General features: G+C 43.7%; 1 protein-coding gene across 1 annotated transcript in view; it reads left to right on the top strand.

Annotated features, from left to right (window-relative positions):
• Positions 1 to 16,716, top strand: part of LOC124556065 — a 158,731-nt gene that overhangs the window by 107,789 nt on the left and 34,226 nt on the right. The window contains exons 7-9 of the mRNA XM_047130094.1: positions 2,205 to 2,429; positions 8,249 to 8,472; positions 12,879 to 13,023. Of these exons, the coding sequence (XP_046986050.1) occupies positions 2,205 to 2,429; positions 8,249 to 8,472; positions 12,879 to 13,023 (594 nt within the window). The remainder of the gene's footprint in view (positions 1 to 2,204; positions 2,430 to 8,248; positions 8,473 to 12,878; positions 13,024 to 16,716) is intronic.

Genomic DNA, 16,716 nt, shown 5'->3' with positions numbered 1-16,716 from the left:
TAATAACGTTGTTTCATTTAAAAATTCTTAACAGTTTTTACACACAAAATTCGGAGGCATTACTTTTCAGGACGTCCTCGTTGAAATTTGTCTTTCGACCGTGCACTGCTTCGTACTCAACTCACAGTGTCATTGTGCTCATTACAGAAATATAATGACTGTTGATGGCAGCTTACTAAATCTGATATTAATACATGAATGCAAATGTTAATAAAATGCGCTCAGTCTTCCTATAAAATTTCCACTATGTACTGAATATAGATAATGGAAATGAGCGTTTGGCGTCATTGGCCGGGAGGCCCCTTACGGGGCAGGTCCGGCCGCCCTGGTGCAGGTCTTATTACATTCGACGCCACATTGGGCGACCTGCGCGCCGGATGGGGATGAAATGATGATGAAGACAACACAACACCCAGTCCCTGAGCGGAGAAAATCCCCGACCCAGTAGGGAATCTAACCCGGGCCCCTTACGACGGCAGTCCGTCACGCTGACCATTTTTTATCTCATTGGGTTCTATATTGTTCGTTGAATTTGTTCGTAGCGGACGTCCGATGACACTAGTTCAGGTTGTTCGTTGATCCGTTCACTCAGTTTTTTTTATTACAGAAGGTAGCTAAACCCTCTGACCGAACACACTGAGCTACCGTACCGGCTTTTTTTTTTTTTTTTTTTTCGTTCGTTGCATCTGCTCGGGGCGGTCGTCGTAAGACACCCATTTAAGTTCGTTGTTGATCGATTAAAACAGTTTTTTTATTACAGAGGGCAGCTAACCCTCTGACCGAACACGGTGAGCTATCGTGCCGGCTATTGATAAGTTCTACTACCTTACGAAGCACGCTACGAAATATATCGTTTGTACTTATTCTTAGTACCATAGCCATTTGCAAAGAAAGCCACTTATCTAGTTTCAGAACAAAGATGATCATCGGTTGTTTAAATTACGTGATCTGTTCGCTTGCATCATTAGCGAAAATGTACAGAAATGGCACAACTGTGAATAATAACCACGGAAACTGCGAAGATCTTCATGCTATCCATGTCCGAGATGAAATCGACGACGCAGTGTTACATGAAGGCCAGCTGCCATGTTACAGTGGAACAGGTCGCATTCGAAATAAACCAGCGCACAAAGAGTCTCGCGTCTACCCGTAAATGGCAACACATATACTGCTCTGGAGCAGAGAAGCTCTGCTTGTATTCATGGTAGCAACCGTACACTAAAGCAAGAAACGTTAACTTCATTGACAATTGAAGAAATTCGTGCTAACTGACGACATGTAGACGTCTCAGTGAATCATCCTATTTGATTTATAGGACGGCTGAATGTCGGCGTATCCGATGAGAAAATTTGGAGAACAAAGACTGCCCAACAGTTTAAGCAGGAACTCAAGGATACAAGAGCAACGTATTTGTCTGAATATTATTTTTCTGGCACTCTGTGGCACCATTAACACATATCAGAGACACACTTGCTCGATTTTTTTACAAATATGTTCAAATGATCGTGAAGAGCTTCTTTCATAGGAAGTACACTGTCTTTCAGAAAGTTTCTGCGCCTTGCCACACAGCTAGAAGTCTTCAAAAGTGGCACTGGTAGCACAATCGACCTTGAAAGTTTTTCCTTGTCTCAGAAATTCAGCCCGGCACGGGTACCACCCCTAATACCGTTTTCACTGCGCCAGTCCTACACAACGCACCTTTTGACAGGTATGGAAAGCACTGTAGACGGCATGGCGCTATGTGTTCGGGAAGTGATTCGTTTACAGCTGGTCTATCTGATACGAGTGTAGCAAGACCGGTTACTTTTGGTACTAGCGGGTAGTCATTGCAATGTGACTCGATAGTGTGTGATGCAAGTAATCTGTTTCTTTTCAAAATCAATTTGAACTCAATGACATGAAAAACTTCATTCAAATAATTTCATTGAAGAATATCATTTGCAATCGGTAATGTGGCACAGTGAATTTGTAATTATAGCACAGATTTTGAATTACTGTTTGTCTGTAACGAGAGTGGTAGTAATAGTGTGTTTCGGAACTTATGGTATGAGTCATTAAGAATCATTAAACAATCTGCAGTATTTGGGTCCTTTGAGCATAAGTGGATGTACGTTGTAGACATTACGTGTTGAATCTTCGAGCGTATTTCATTTCTAGTAAAAAGTTCGATAACAATTAACGATTAAAATTGTATCTCTTTCCAGGTATCAGCAGAAAAGATCAATTATCAAAACGAGCTGCTGACAGATGAGCAGACAAACCTTAAAGGAAAAAATGACAAAGCTTTGAATACCCATACAGAGCTTGGATATGTCTCTATCACCCCACATGAGGCCAACTCTACAATGACTCCGGAAGAGGCCTACGCGTTACTTTTGGAAGACAGTCACTACGAACAGTCAGTAGCCAACCAGAGCCTAGACCGCCCGGTGAGTAGCTTTATTTCGTCAAGAAAAGGAAAGAGCAACTGGATACGAAAACTTATCCCTAATATCTGGGCGAAAAATGTTGTCGGTAGTAGACGGCTAAACCAAGTTAACATTATTGAACGGAAGACAGTATTCGATCGGTGTTTCGTGAGTTTCTGTGCTTGTGTGGCACCTTCAAACTAATTTCTGTAATTATTCTCAGTTGCAAAAATAAATGCCTTCAACAGTTTTAACGAATTCATTTGCATAGGAACATGACTTCGCAGTGATACAGGCTGACTGAAAGTTGGATAAGGCTGTAATTGGATCCCGACGCTAGTTCATCTACACGATAGAGGAGGAAGGTGTTTTTTTTTTTTTTTCCTTCCATTTGAGCGAGGGCGCTCTAGCAACAGAAAAGAGCTAGTTCTTCTTCCACACAGATTTGTTATTACTGAGTGTTGTTTAACATTTAAAGGCGATAATAAACATGAGGAAAACACCCCCTGGAATGTTGTTCATAGATGGTAACACAACAGGTCGAATTACAAGATTGACGTACAAATTGATCCAGTTGCTGTTGATACTATTGCTGGTATTAGAAGGTTGTAGGTGGTCTTCTGTAAAGGCGCCCTTATCACTGGACGTGAAATACAACTATGCGCGACCAGTTTCGAGGGCAGCCAACTGTCAGGAGGAAACTAACTGATTGGATGCCACTGGCGGTCTTACACTGTATCCAGTCAAGACTGGCGGGATCAGCCCGACTGCACCAACTACGAGAGCGGTCTGTGATGACTAAACGTACCTTGACTCAAGAAAAGGGCTTACTTCAGCAAAACTAGCATCCACGTGAACTGTGCGACGACAACGAGCAGCACAGACTGTCAGCACGGCAATCTTTGTTGGGGCTTCCCTTGACGCAGCAGCATAGAGAGATGTGCCGACAGTGGTGGTGCAACAACAACAGTAGACGCGGAAGTGGCACCATGTTGTTTTTTCAAACGAGTCCCGGTTCTGCGTACAACACCAGTATACACAGACGGAAAAATATCGCAACATCAAAAAATAATTAATGCAGAGTAATGCAATTTCGGAAATACATTTGAATGGGTTTAAGTGACTAACATTGCAAGATCACAGGTTAATGTAAGCGCAAGATAATCCGTTGCGAATGTAAAATGATGGCACAGTTGTAACCGGTGTTGAATGCAAGCATGTAGATGTGCATGCATTGTGTTGTACAGGAGCCGGACGTCATTTTGTGGAATGGAGTACCAAGCCTGTTGCACTTTGTCGATCAACACAGAGACGGTTAATGCTGTTTGTGGATGACACTGGAGTCGTGGTCCGATGATGTCGCATGTGTCTTTCATTGGACACAGGACTGGTGATCGAGTAGGCCAAGGCAACATGTAGACACTCTGTAGAGCGTATTGGGATACAACAGCGGATGTGGGACAGCAGTATCCTGTTGGAAAACATCCCCTGGAATGTTGTTAATGAATGGCAGAAAAACAGGTCGAATCACTAGATTGACGGACATATTTGCAGTCAGGGTGCGTGCGATACCTACGAGAGTGCTCCTGCTGTCATACTGAATCGCATCCGAGATCATAACTCCAGGTGTAGCTCCAGTCTGCCTAGCATGCAGACAGGTTGGCTGCAGACCCTCAGCTGGTCTCCTAACCAACACACGGCCATTACTTGCACCAAGGCGGAACCACCTTTCATCAGGAAACACAACAGGCCTCCACCTTGCCCTCCAGTGAACTCTCATTTGACACCACTGAAGACGCAAATGGCGGTGGTTTGGGGTCAGAGGAATGCACGCTACAGGGCGTCTGGCTCGGAGCTGTCCTTGAAGTAGCCGTTGTGTAAAAGTTCAATGCGTCACTATGGTGCGAACTGCTGCTCAAGTTGCTGCTGCAGTTGTAGCACGATGCACCAGAGCCATACGTCGAACACGATGGTCTTCCATCTCGCTAGTGCTAATAGGCCACCCAGAGCCCAGTCTTCTTGCGACCATACATTCTCGTGACAGAAATCATGTACCGTGGCTACATTCCTGTCAAGCCTTTCTGCAGTATCTAGCTTGTTGTTGCCCTATTACACGACCTCGTTCAAACTCAATGAGCTGTTGATAATGGCGTCTTAATCGCCTAAAGGCATTCTGGACTAATATCAACTCATCACGTCCAGTCTCAAAGGTAACTGCCTTTCACGGCCGTTGCAGCGTGTATTTAGCACTAACTTGATTTGCATCCTCATAGTGGCGCTACCAGCGCCACTCTTACGCGACTGTGGCGAAATTTTAATAGACGTCATTTTTCAGATGCAGAAACACACCTACCAACTTTCGCTTACATCTCACAGCTGCTTCTTGGTGTTGCGATTTTTTTCCCAGCAGTGTAGATATTTCAATTTCTGGTGGCTCCGAACAAAATGAATGTTGCCACAATGCATTTTCCATCGTCATACGCCTCAGCACCTTGCATGATGCTATGGTATGCCATTGTGCACTCAACATGATCGCATCTCATTCCCACAGTCGGGATTTGGACAGCTTCCGTTACTTACATTTCTAAGTCTGATGGCTGTGCGCTTGTTTCGAGGTATTTGTGACGTAATCTTTTAACAAGATACCTCAAGACCGCATGTTGCCTATGCTGTGCTGACCTACATCGATATATATGGTGTTGGACTGTTGCCCTGGTCAGCACGGTCTCCAAATCTCTCATCCACCCAAAATATCTGGTGCTGGGTTGCCGAGAGACAACTACCTAGCCATTACACTAGATGAACTCTGACATAGAGTTGAAGCAGCATGGAATAACGAACCTGTATCATCCGAGCCGATTTCATTTGGATACCCAGCCCATTGTAAGGGTACAGATGTCAACCCGGCATTCGACGGTTCGAATCTGCCCCTCAGGCTTCTTTGCTGCAAGCGCAGCGTACCTCTTTGCTACGGCGCAGCGGAATCGCTGGCGGGAACGAACGCTCTGTAGTTCAGGAAGGTGTGAGTTGGCGCCTAAGGTCAGTTGGCGGGAGGCAGTCAGTCGCGCTTGAGCCATACCTGGGGCCATCACGTGAGCAGAACGCGAATACAGGGTATTCGGAAATTACAGTTACAAATTTCTAGGATTTGTGCAGGGGAGTGAGTATATAATATTTTGAATAGGAACCCATGTTCTAAGACAGTTTCAGTTCAGATGTGCAACGCGCCCACTTTTGCTGAGGGAAGAGAAAAGTCTCAGAGTTGCTTGTTCTGATTTGCAGTAGGGTAGACAGGATGAGGTGTATTACGTCAGAGAATCACCTGATGTGAAGTCGTATGCAAAGTTTAATTTGCGAGATTCCTGTAGAGACAGAAGATCTGCTGGCTCGAGTTCTGACCGCTGCACTAGAAATTGAAGAGACACCAGGTGGAGTGGAGAATGTGAACCAGAACATGCTTCGTAGCTCTATGTCTGTAACAACGTTGGTGGTCGCCACATCGAGCCACAGTTGTAATGCATCGATACTGTTCTGTATATAAAATATACTGGGTTCCTTTTTGTTTTGAAATACGGTAAATACGTAATGTTTAAGTGTCAATACCAAAAAATGTGCTTAAGTAATAAATGGATGATTCGTTATGTTCCCTTTCGAATTATTACCTAATAATTGAACTGCGTCACGCCTAATTCAGTTCCTCAAGCAGAAGTGGATGAGTTAAACATGTAAACTGAAACCGTCGTAGTTTTTGGACATGGATTACTACTTAAAATTTTATGTACCTGCTCCTCTCTACAAGTCCTAGAAGTTTGTAATGGGAATTTCTTAACACCCTGTATGTATAAGAGCGCGATAGCGGGAACTGTGTTAAAATATTAATTAGGAAACGTTTAATATTGAAAAGGCGACCGCACAGGAAAAGCAGGGCAATGGCTAACTCATTTTATATCGTGAACGTTAAGGATATGCAAGTGTAGGGCAAGTGTGGTTAGAAACTGTGTTAAAGTGATTTCAAAGCGTAAATGTTTGTTAACTAATTTACAATCTAATTCAGTTTCACGGCTTTTGGACAGGACTTTTTGTATTGGTGTGAAAGAAGTAAGTAGGGCATGTGTCGTGTGAGACCCTAAATTACTGACACATGTACCTTGGGAGTAAGTTTGCCCCCTCAAGAAACTGGATAATCTAGATGTCTGATGTTTTAGAAATATCAAACAGCCTGACTGAAATATTTTTCATCAAACTGATAAAAAAGCTGCCAGAAGTGGCAGTTATGTGTAGCAATCCATCCCCGATGGTTATGGCATCTTCCAGCAGGGACAGTGTCCGTGCCACAAGGCCACAACTGTGCTATAAGTGATTTGAGGAGCATGATAGTGAACTCACATTGATGTCTTTACCGCAGAATTCGCCTGATCTGAACCCGGCGTATCGAGGTCCACAAGTCGAGGTCCCGTAATTTACGAGAACTTCTGGAAACCTTCCAAAGACTTATCGATTCCATGTGACGGAGAATCGCTGTTGTGTTACCTGCCAAATGTGGAACGACAAGCTACTAGTCAGATGGTCATAATGTTTTGGCTGTTCGAATAGTTTTATCTCGAGGAATTCTTATGAGCACGTGCGTCGTTGGATGGCGTGCGTGTCTGTGCAAACCTAGTACTAATATTAGACACTGCAAATCCTCAAAAATCGTTGGCGTGGTATTGGCCTGACGCCAGCATCGCCACAGCATCGCACAGACAAATACGCCGACTCCAGATCGGTGACGCGAGTATCCATGCGATGAAATATCAGATTCAAATTCTTTAGGAACACTCTTGTCAGCTTCTCACGATTCCCTAATTCGTTTGCTGGAGAGTTTATATCACCATTCCAATGGATATATTGTGTACTAGTTCCATGTTCTCTTCGTATCGGTCTTAGTGTGATGTAGAATTGTGTAAAAAACTTAACATCTTGAAAATAAAAAGCATTAATTTAATTTCTGTGATATTCAAAATATAGGAATAATAACAGTTCCATGTTATTCATTGATGGCAATTATGTGGTATTTAACAAACTTTCGAGATGCTAGGGACAGAGTGATCGACTGGGAGTAGAGGATGTAGTTTTCAGCAGTTCTACAGCTTGGGTAGTGTGACCCCACGACTAAAAATATAGTCTACCCAATAGGGTAGTACCACTCTCTTTTTTCTGTTAAGTCTTTATGGCGAAAGCGATGACTTTTGTAGCTCTAAGGTCGCCCTCTCCGAGTGGCATCAACTTGAAGATTCGGACATAAATGTCCTCTTCTCTGATCGCGTGGTCCGCGTTCAAATTTGAATGTAAACGACTTTTAATAATGGCCACCGCCATATTGGGAATTGTAACAAATGTTATTTATGGTAACCACATAATGATTCCGACATCACTGTCCAATGGCCCAACTCTTTCCCAACACATTAGTAGTTTTCTAGCGCTGCGCATAAGTGATTTTACTGGAGAAATTCGCACATTAACTTTACACACTTGCATAATGTACGTATAACCGACCCGTGATTGCAGTCATTCGGTAGTTTCATTGGCTGTCAGAATCGTTGCTCCGAATGTAATTTTCTTGATCTGTAAAAGGCATTTTGTTTGTATGGGTTGCATGTAATGGTTGTCTTGGCCTCGTCAATGCGAGCGTGAATCGCCCTGAGAAAGTCGGTGACCTACAGCAGTATTACAATCCCATTGAATACACAGATAAAATTACACATATATTAGTCACTAGTTCTAAGTAAATGTATATAATTATCTTTGCACTTTGGTTTGAAGAACTGTTCAAATTAACTGTGGGAATGTTTTTTCCTCAGGATTTTTTGAGACTGGTCCCTTCATTTTACCAGAATGGTGGCACACTGCGCCCAAATTTTGTAGTAGATAAAGAAGGAGGTGAAGCTACTGGCAACGTGCCACCAAAGGGCACAGATATCGAGGACGACTCTTCTTTGGATGAGCTGACTGATAGTTTTGATATTGTTAAACAAGATATCAGCGTTATTCGGGAGGATATACTCCGTCGCGCAGAGCGATACGGGTACGTTCGGAACCACCGACGCCGTATGGCCTCAGCACTGCGATACAAAAAGGCGCACACATCCGCCCATAAGCAGCGTTCAAGTCAGACGGACCACAGAAAGGAGGCAACTCAACAGAAAACCGTGAGTTATCTTCCATCAAATTTTCTGTTGTGTCAACAGCCGTGAGAACTATATCACAAGGTATTTAAAATAGATTCATCCGATTACACAATAAAAAGTGACGATAGAAATTTGAAATAGGTTTTAACTTACAAAACTGAACTAAAAGCTTACCTTGGCGCCAGATGTGAGTGGTTGCCGATACAGATCTTCGTGGTGCAGCCAGATAGTTCGTTGTTCACTTGTTCACTCATTCATTACTCAATGTAGATGGAGTAGACATCGCGATAAAACAGCAATTAAATTTTTCAACAGCACGGAGCACCACCACATTGGCACCTCCTGTTCCTTACAGTGAGATCCTTCAACATTGGCTTGATCTTTAAGGCCCGTACAGCTCTCGCATTACTCCACTAGCATCCAAGGTGATGTGATTTATTGTTGCCGGGGTTTATGAAAGACTCCGTGTATGTACCGCCCCTTGCGACAACCTGTGGTCGACGAAGATGCCGTATAGCAGCAGCGCTGAATGCAGTAACACCAGATATGCTCGCGTTGGTATGGGATGGCCTACTATTATCTGGATGCTTGTCACATGCCCAGTGTAGTGCACAATGAACATTTGTGCCAACTTTCTTCGTTCGAGTAGAAGATGCAGTATTGTAAAATCGGATGAATCTGTTTTGAAACACCTTCTGAAATAAATTAAAATGTGTTGAAATGCCAACAACTGCCCAGTGCCTGTAAAAGCAGTGGACGACCAAAGTAGAGTATTATTACTGCTGTCCCAAGAAGATCATATGAAATACATGTTATTCAGTAATACTGTCAGTATTGTTTTTCATTAAACGCCTAAGCACGTTAAGTAAATTTAATGGAGGGCGTAGAAGATCGTTTCAAGCTGTTTCAAGCAAAGACTAAAACAGAAAAAGAATCCACTTCCCAAGCGAAGACAGGCGTAATTCGCCTCTGCAGTGGTTCAATTTGTGGATGTTCTATAAAGCATGGTATTCCTTTAAAGAGGCTTTGGCGAAGCTTTACCTCAGTGAATCAATATTTGCAGAATAATTAGTGTACTGACTAATGTTGCAATGTATAAGAAGTATCTTGTAAAAATGGAGATGTAAAAACAGATAAGACAACAGTCCCCTGCAGACATTTATACACTGGTGTGCAAAACTTAAGGACGAAGTAACTTCTGCTTGATGCATCACTGCGCTTGACAACTGCTGGGCGGCCGCTGGTGCACGTGTTTTTTCAGTCGGGGCAACGGGCAGGACAGTCCATTCGCCGAACATCCTCTCGTTTCACTGACTCCACTAATTGCGCTGTTCGGTAGGGTCGCGCATTTTTATTCACAAAAATGACCTCAGGCTCTAATGCACCCCTGAAAAGACGCACATGGGGAAGGAATACAGTGTCATAAAAAAGTTGACTGATGAGTGTACCAAGTTCAAAAACACGGAGAACAACCTTTACCACGCTTTCGGGCGAACACGGACTATGAAATTTTTCTGTCAATTTATTCGCCCATGCAACATTATGCCTCACCTCACCATAACACCTGGACCACATAAATGATAATGTTAGACAACGTTCCTGGGTGCAATACATGCTCCCACCCTCTAGCCGTATAAGAGATCGTCCAACATTGTCGAATGTGATCGTTTTGGTGATCCAAATGTTATAGTCTACATCTACATTTATACTCCGCAAGCCAACCAACGGTGAGTGGCGGAGGGCACTTTACGTTCCACTGTCATTACCTCCCTTTCCTCTTCCAGTCGCGTATGGTTCGCGGGAAGAACGACTGCCGGAAAGCCTCCGTGCGCGCTCGAATCTCTCTAATTTTACATTCGTGATCTCCTCGGGAGGTATAAGTAGGGGGAAGCAATATATCCGATACCTCATCCAGCAACGCACCCTCTCGAAACCTGGACAGCAAGCTACACCGCGATGCAGAGCGCCTCTCTTGCAGAGTCTGCCACTCGAGTTTGCTAAACATCTCCGTAACGCTATCACGCTTACCAAATAACCCTGTGACGAAACGCGCCACTCTTCTTTGGATCTTCTCTATCTCCTCTGTCAACCCGACCTGGTAGGGATCCCACACTGATGAGCAATACTCAAGTATAGGTCGAACGAGTGTTTTGTAAGCCACCTCCTTTGTTGATGGACTACATTTTCTAAGGACTCTCCCAATGAATCTCAACCTGGTACCCGCCTTACCAACAATTAATTTTATATGATCATTCCACTTCAAATCGTTCCGCACGCATACTCCCAGATATTTTACAGAAGTAACTGATACCAGTGTTTGTTCCGCTATCATATAATCATACAATAAAGGATCCTTCTTTCTATGTATTCGCCATACATTACATTTGTCTATGTTAAGGGTCAGTTGCCACTCCCTGCACCAAGTGCCTATCCGCTGAAGATCTTCCTGCATTTCGCTGCAATTTTCTAATGCTGCAACTTCTCTGTATACTACAGCATCATCCGCGAAAAGCCGCATGGAACTTCCGACACTATCTACTAGGTCATTTACGTATATTGTGAAAAGCAATGGTCCCATAACACACCCCTGTGGCACGCCAGAGGTTACTTTAACGTCTGTAGACGTCTCTCCATTGAGAACAATACGCTGTGTTCTGCATGCTAAAAACTCTTCAATCCAGCCACACAGCTGGTCTGATATTCCGTAGGCTCTTACTTTGTTTATCAGGCGACAGTGCGGAACTGTATCGAACGCCTTCCGAAAGTAAAGGAAAATGGCATCTACCTGGGAGCCTGTATCTAATATTTTCTGGGTCTCATGAACAAATAAAGCGAGTTGGATCTCACACGATAGCTGTTTCCGGAATCCATGTTGATTCCTACAGAGTAGATTCTGGGTTTCCAGAAATGACATGATACGCAAGCAAACAACATTTTCTAAAATTCTACAACATATCGGTGTCAGAGATATAGGCCTATAGTTTTGCGCATCTGCTCGACGACCCTTCTTGAAAATTGAAACTACCTGTGCTCTTTTCCAATCATTTGGAACCTCCCGTTCCTCTAGAAACTTGCGGTACACGGCTGTTAGAAGGGGGGCAAGTTCATTCGCGTGCGGAAACATGAGCGCACAGACCTCCAAATATTTGAACACGGTATATTCACCGGTAAGCGTTATTGTGACAACGTACTTCCTCCCCAAGTCCGTCTTTTCATAGCTTCATTCGGCCCTGACTTCATTTTTATGGACAACAACGTGCGACCACATCGAACAACAGAGCAGGTGGAGGAGCTCTTGTCACTCGAGGATATTCGGTGAAATTAGTGGCCTGTCTGTTCTCCCGACTTAAATCCCACTTGGGGAGACGTATTGCAGCACGACTAGCCAGCAGCTTTCAACAGTGCTGTTGGAAAAATGGAACGCGCTACCACAAGAACTCTTCACCAGCCTCGTGGCCAGCATGCATGCGCTGCCACACACCCTAGTAAGAATTATGTCCCGCCTTTAGTAATGTCCAGAGCAACATCATGAATTTCCTTGACTTAAGTGTAATTATTTCCTTTGAATAAAAATGTCATTTCTGTTCCCCTCGTTGAGCATTTCTTTACCTTATGTGCTACTCTGTAGCAGTTCTTTCCATAAGTGTTCCAAGTTTCATCAAACTATATTACCCAGTAGTGACATATCAAGCGAAAGTTGCTTTCGTCCTTAAGTTTTGCACACCACTGTATTTTAATGCTGAACAGAAAATCCTTGATAATACTATGTAGCTCCAGAAACGTGAGGGTGGACATAAAGCGTGACAGGTCACAGTTAACACCTCGCCAATATTGATGTCAAGGGACAGAACTTTGAGAGGGGTGGATTATTTAAGGAACCATCATGGATTCGTCTGTAATGATTAAGAGAAACCACGGAACATCTAAAACCAGAATGGCCAGATGGGGCTTCAGCTACTGTGTCACTAAGCTGGGTTTGGTGAACACAAATAAAACCATGTTTTGCATATAGTGGCCCCACATTCACTATGAGAAATTTTAGTTATATATTCGCTGGAGAACTACAGCTATGCAATGTTATTCCTTTTCAGACTTCTCTTCGAAGAGTTCCCTCAATGCGCTGGAAAGGACAGCTACACAGCAGCGCTATGTATGACCGCATTCGCAATCAGGAGGCTGGGGACAAACGTTCAAGCAAAACGGCAGACGGCAGCACACAAGTGGCTGAGTCCTCTGTTTCAGCGCGGCAGACGTTCGTACGCAGTGTTCCCGCAAAACAGCCCAGATTTGTATGCTGTTGCAGCCGCCATGTTAACACAGACGTGATTAACGACCAGCGCCCGCTTCCGCCGCAGATCCAAGATCCACCTGATCTGATTCAGCACAAAGACATAGATAAAGAAAAGCAAGACGAGGAAAAAGAAAACGAAGTCTCTGACCAGCAACCTGTGAGTATTCCAATCCGACACTAGTCTTACCGAATTCATTTCGATATCACTTTTTGTACTTGGGAGCATTTAGCAGCCACGTTCATTTTCTTACGAGTTATATAGTCGATCTATCACCATATAGCTAACAGAATTAAGTCACCATTTTAATCGTGGCTGATGAAACCTGTTTTCTTTATAGTGTCTCTTCTACTGTATTGACTTCGATTTGGACCAAGTTTCCTTTACCTATGAATAGTGATTGCCACTGTTTCATGCATCGTAATGTCGGAATAACACAGGCACTGCAATATCGTATTTATCCGCCGACACCGGGCAAGCGGCTTTCAAATAAAATGTCTCCCTTGCACGGAAATATACACTGTTGAGTCAAACCATTATGACCACCTGCTTTGTCCGCATTTGGAACGAAATACATCACTGATTCTGGGATTCGACAGTATGTTGGTAGGTTTGTGGAGATGTATGGCATTAGATGTCTACCCACAGGTCACCTAATTTGCGTAAATAACGGACCACTGATTTGCGTGTGCGGTGAAAGCGCACGACAGCGATCCAGACGGGTCCATAAGATTTACATCAGGCGACTTTGGTCGCCGAGATATCAACGTGACTTCACTATAATGCTCTTCAAACCACCGTAGGACGGCTATGGCTCTGAGACACGGACATTTATACTGAAGAAAGGTGACATCGCTGTCGGGGAAGACACCAAGCATGAAGGGATCCAGGTGGTTCGCAGCTGTCATCGTAACTACAATTACTACCACAGACCCCATTAAGCGCAGGAGAATTTCTCCCAGGCCATAATACTGCTCCCATCAGCCTGCGTCCGTGGCGAGCTGCACGTTTCGAGCCGCCGTTCACCTCGGTAACTGCGCTTGTGGAGACGATAAGCGATCTGGTGTAGCAATGATTCACCCGAAAAGCCGACTCGTTTCCATTGATCGGCGGTCGAATCCCAATGGTCCTGTGCCCACTACAATCGTAATTAACGATATCGGTGGGTCGGCATGTGAACACGTAGGGTTGGTCTGCTCCGGAGCTCCATGTTCAACAATGTATGATGAACGGTGTGCTCCGAAACATTTGAGCGTACATCTGCATTGTGCTCTTTCGGCAGAGATGCCACAGATCACCATCTATCTACTTTACAGAGCAGACAAGCCTCCGAACGCCACGTTCTGTGAAAAGTCGAGGACGTCCAACCATTTAGCGCCTACTGGTAGTCTCACTGTCCTTCTAACTCTTTCCGCACATGCTCACAATAGTAGCACGTGAACACTCGACCAGCTTCTCCTTTTTCGAGATACTCGTCCACGGCTCTGCGTAATAATAATCATCTGCCTTTTGTTAAAGTACCATGTCTCAATGAATTTTCCAATTTCCAACCCATAGCTAAGCTAGGATGATTCCCCGTCCGTGTCTGCCCCGTTTACATACTTTTGTTACCGCGTCAGTGCCCGCAACGCCACCAGGCGGCATCCAACGTCTTGGGGATAGTGGTCATAACGTTTGGCTCATCAGTGTACATAATGGATGCACGACTATAAGTTGTAGACATATGGTTGACGACATATGGAAGTTTGGGTCTGGCCATGAGCCGAGCTCGGATAGCCAAATGTAAGGCGACCACCCGCGATAAGCGGGGGATCTTGATTCGAGTTCCGGTTCAAATGACTCTGAGCACTATGGGACTTAACTTCTGAGCTCATCAGTCCCATAGAAGTTAGAACTACTTAAACCTAACTAACCTACGGACATCACACACATCCATCCCCGAGGCAGGATTCGAACCTGCGACCGTTGCGGTCGCGCGGTTCCACACTGTAGCGCCTAGAACCGCTCGGCCACCCCGGCCGGCGATTCGAGTCCCGGTCCGGTACAAATTGTCATTGTCGTCACTGAATTTCACAGCTGACAGTTGTCCATATTCTCAACAGCGAATACATTTCATGTATTATGGATAATAGGCTGTACAGGCAAAACTACTTTATTTCATTGGAGCAATGTCCTTCACTGAGTGATTAATCTGATATGGATGTTACTTTTCTTATACAATAGTTAAAATGAACTTTCGTATTCATTTGTACTTACTTGCATTCAGGTACTTGATAATGTCAAGGAGGTCGAAACATGTGCCCCAATGAAATAAAGAAGTTTTATGTTTCTCTCAATCCTTTCCTGTCAGTGTGTGTGCTCTCAGATGTGTTTGCCTTAAGACCAGGCTAGCCACAACTACATATTGATGGCAGTAACAGGTAATACTATTGTAGACTTTGTCCTAACTAACGTGTACTCTCAGCACGTTTCGTAAGTATTTCAAGATATCGACACAAAGTTTCTTATGAATGTGAGTATTCAAAGAATGAGCATTTTTTTACTATGTTAAATGCACGTAAATTATAGCTGCTGAGGTTTTGAGCTACTACTGCTTTTTAAATGGAACAATAAAGTATTTTCAACGGTAAACGATACCTAACGAATGGTATAGAGATGTAGAACATACCGATGTTCGCAGTGAAATGTTTCGTAGAAATTAATGGGAAACCGCCGCCAGCTGATATCCTCATATTTTCTCTGTCAGACACCTCATACGCTCAAGACCTTGCTTCAGTACATGAAGATACCGTCCCACAAGCCCAGGCAAAGATACATTGAATAATACATATCAGACATGCAGACAAAACCTTTCCAAACACTATGTCCTCTTGACAACTGGAGGTCAAAGCGTCTAGACATGCAAGGCCAGCAGTGTAACCTAAAGAGGTCTGGAGGTCACAATGTCTAGACATTCGAGTTCAGCAGGCAGATGTACCAGCTTCCGCCCCAACCCCCTCCTCTCTACATTTCTTCTCCTATTGGCTGTAAAAATGGTGGTCTGTTATCCTATTGGATAGATGTATGGGATTTGACCCTGTCCTGTTGTAAATTATGAACTGTACTATAAATTAGGTTGCTAGTAATTATACATTGCTTAGCATCGCACTTGCAAGCCAGCATTATCCTTAGAACAACATCTTCGAATGAGGTGACAGCACACAGTGCATAGCTACTGTAAGAGTACTGAAAAAAAAATCAGGTGTTTAGTACATGCATTTTCCATTTTTCTCACATCCTGATCTAGAGTGGAATGATCAATATAGCTGTCAACGATATTGGTTTTTGGCTAGGGGTAACATACATCTGCTGCCACTTTGGTTGTGCATATGCGCAAACTTGCTCCCATCTTAATTTCTCGTAGTGTGATGTGTGATCTACATTGTGCATACACTATCTGCTCAAAGGTACCTGGACACTTTCCAGAGGAAATTAATATGGAATGTGTCTACCACTGAAATGAACACCATACTTAAAAGGAAAATCGTAACAGGCAGTGGAAAAAGTTTATTTTGCCTCCCTGCCACTGATTGCTCTCTATAGAAAGAGGGTGATGTTGAGATACTTTTTATAAAAAAAACATGTCTCTGCCACTGCTACGTAGTCCTTATTTAATAAGAGGTTCAGTAGAAAAAAAAGCTTTTTTGATACCCTGCCATTGATTTCCCTGCAAAGAAAGAGGGTGCCGCTGAAGTAATTTTTAAAAGTATCATGCATCTGTCATTGCTACGTAGTCGGTTTTTAAAAAAGAAAGTCTTGGCTGGCAGTAGAAAAAAAATTTCATAGACAAATCCATTACTTAATTTCGTTCCA

This window comes from Schistocerca americana, chromosome X, assembly GCF_021461395.2.
Source record: "Schistocerca americana isolate TAMUIC-IGC-003095 chromosome X, iqSchAmer2.1, whole genome shotgun sequence".
Lineage (NCBI taxonomy): Eukaryota > Metazoa > Arthropoda > Insecta > Orthoptera > Acrididae > Schistocerca > Schistocerca americana.
The sequence above is the reverse complement of the archived record's forward strand: the minus strand, read 5'-3'. Positions and strand labels throughout refer to the sequence as shown.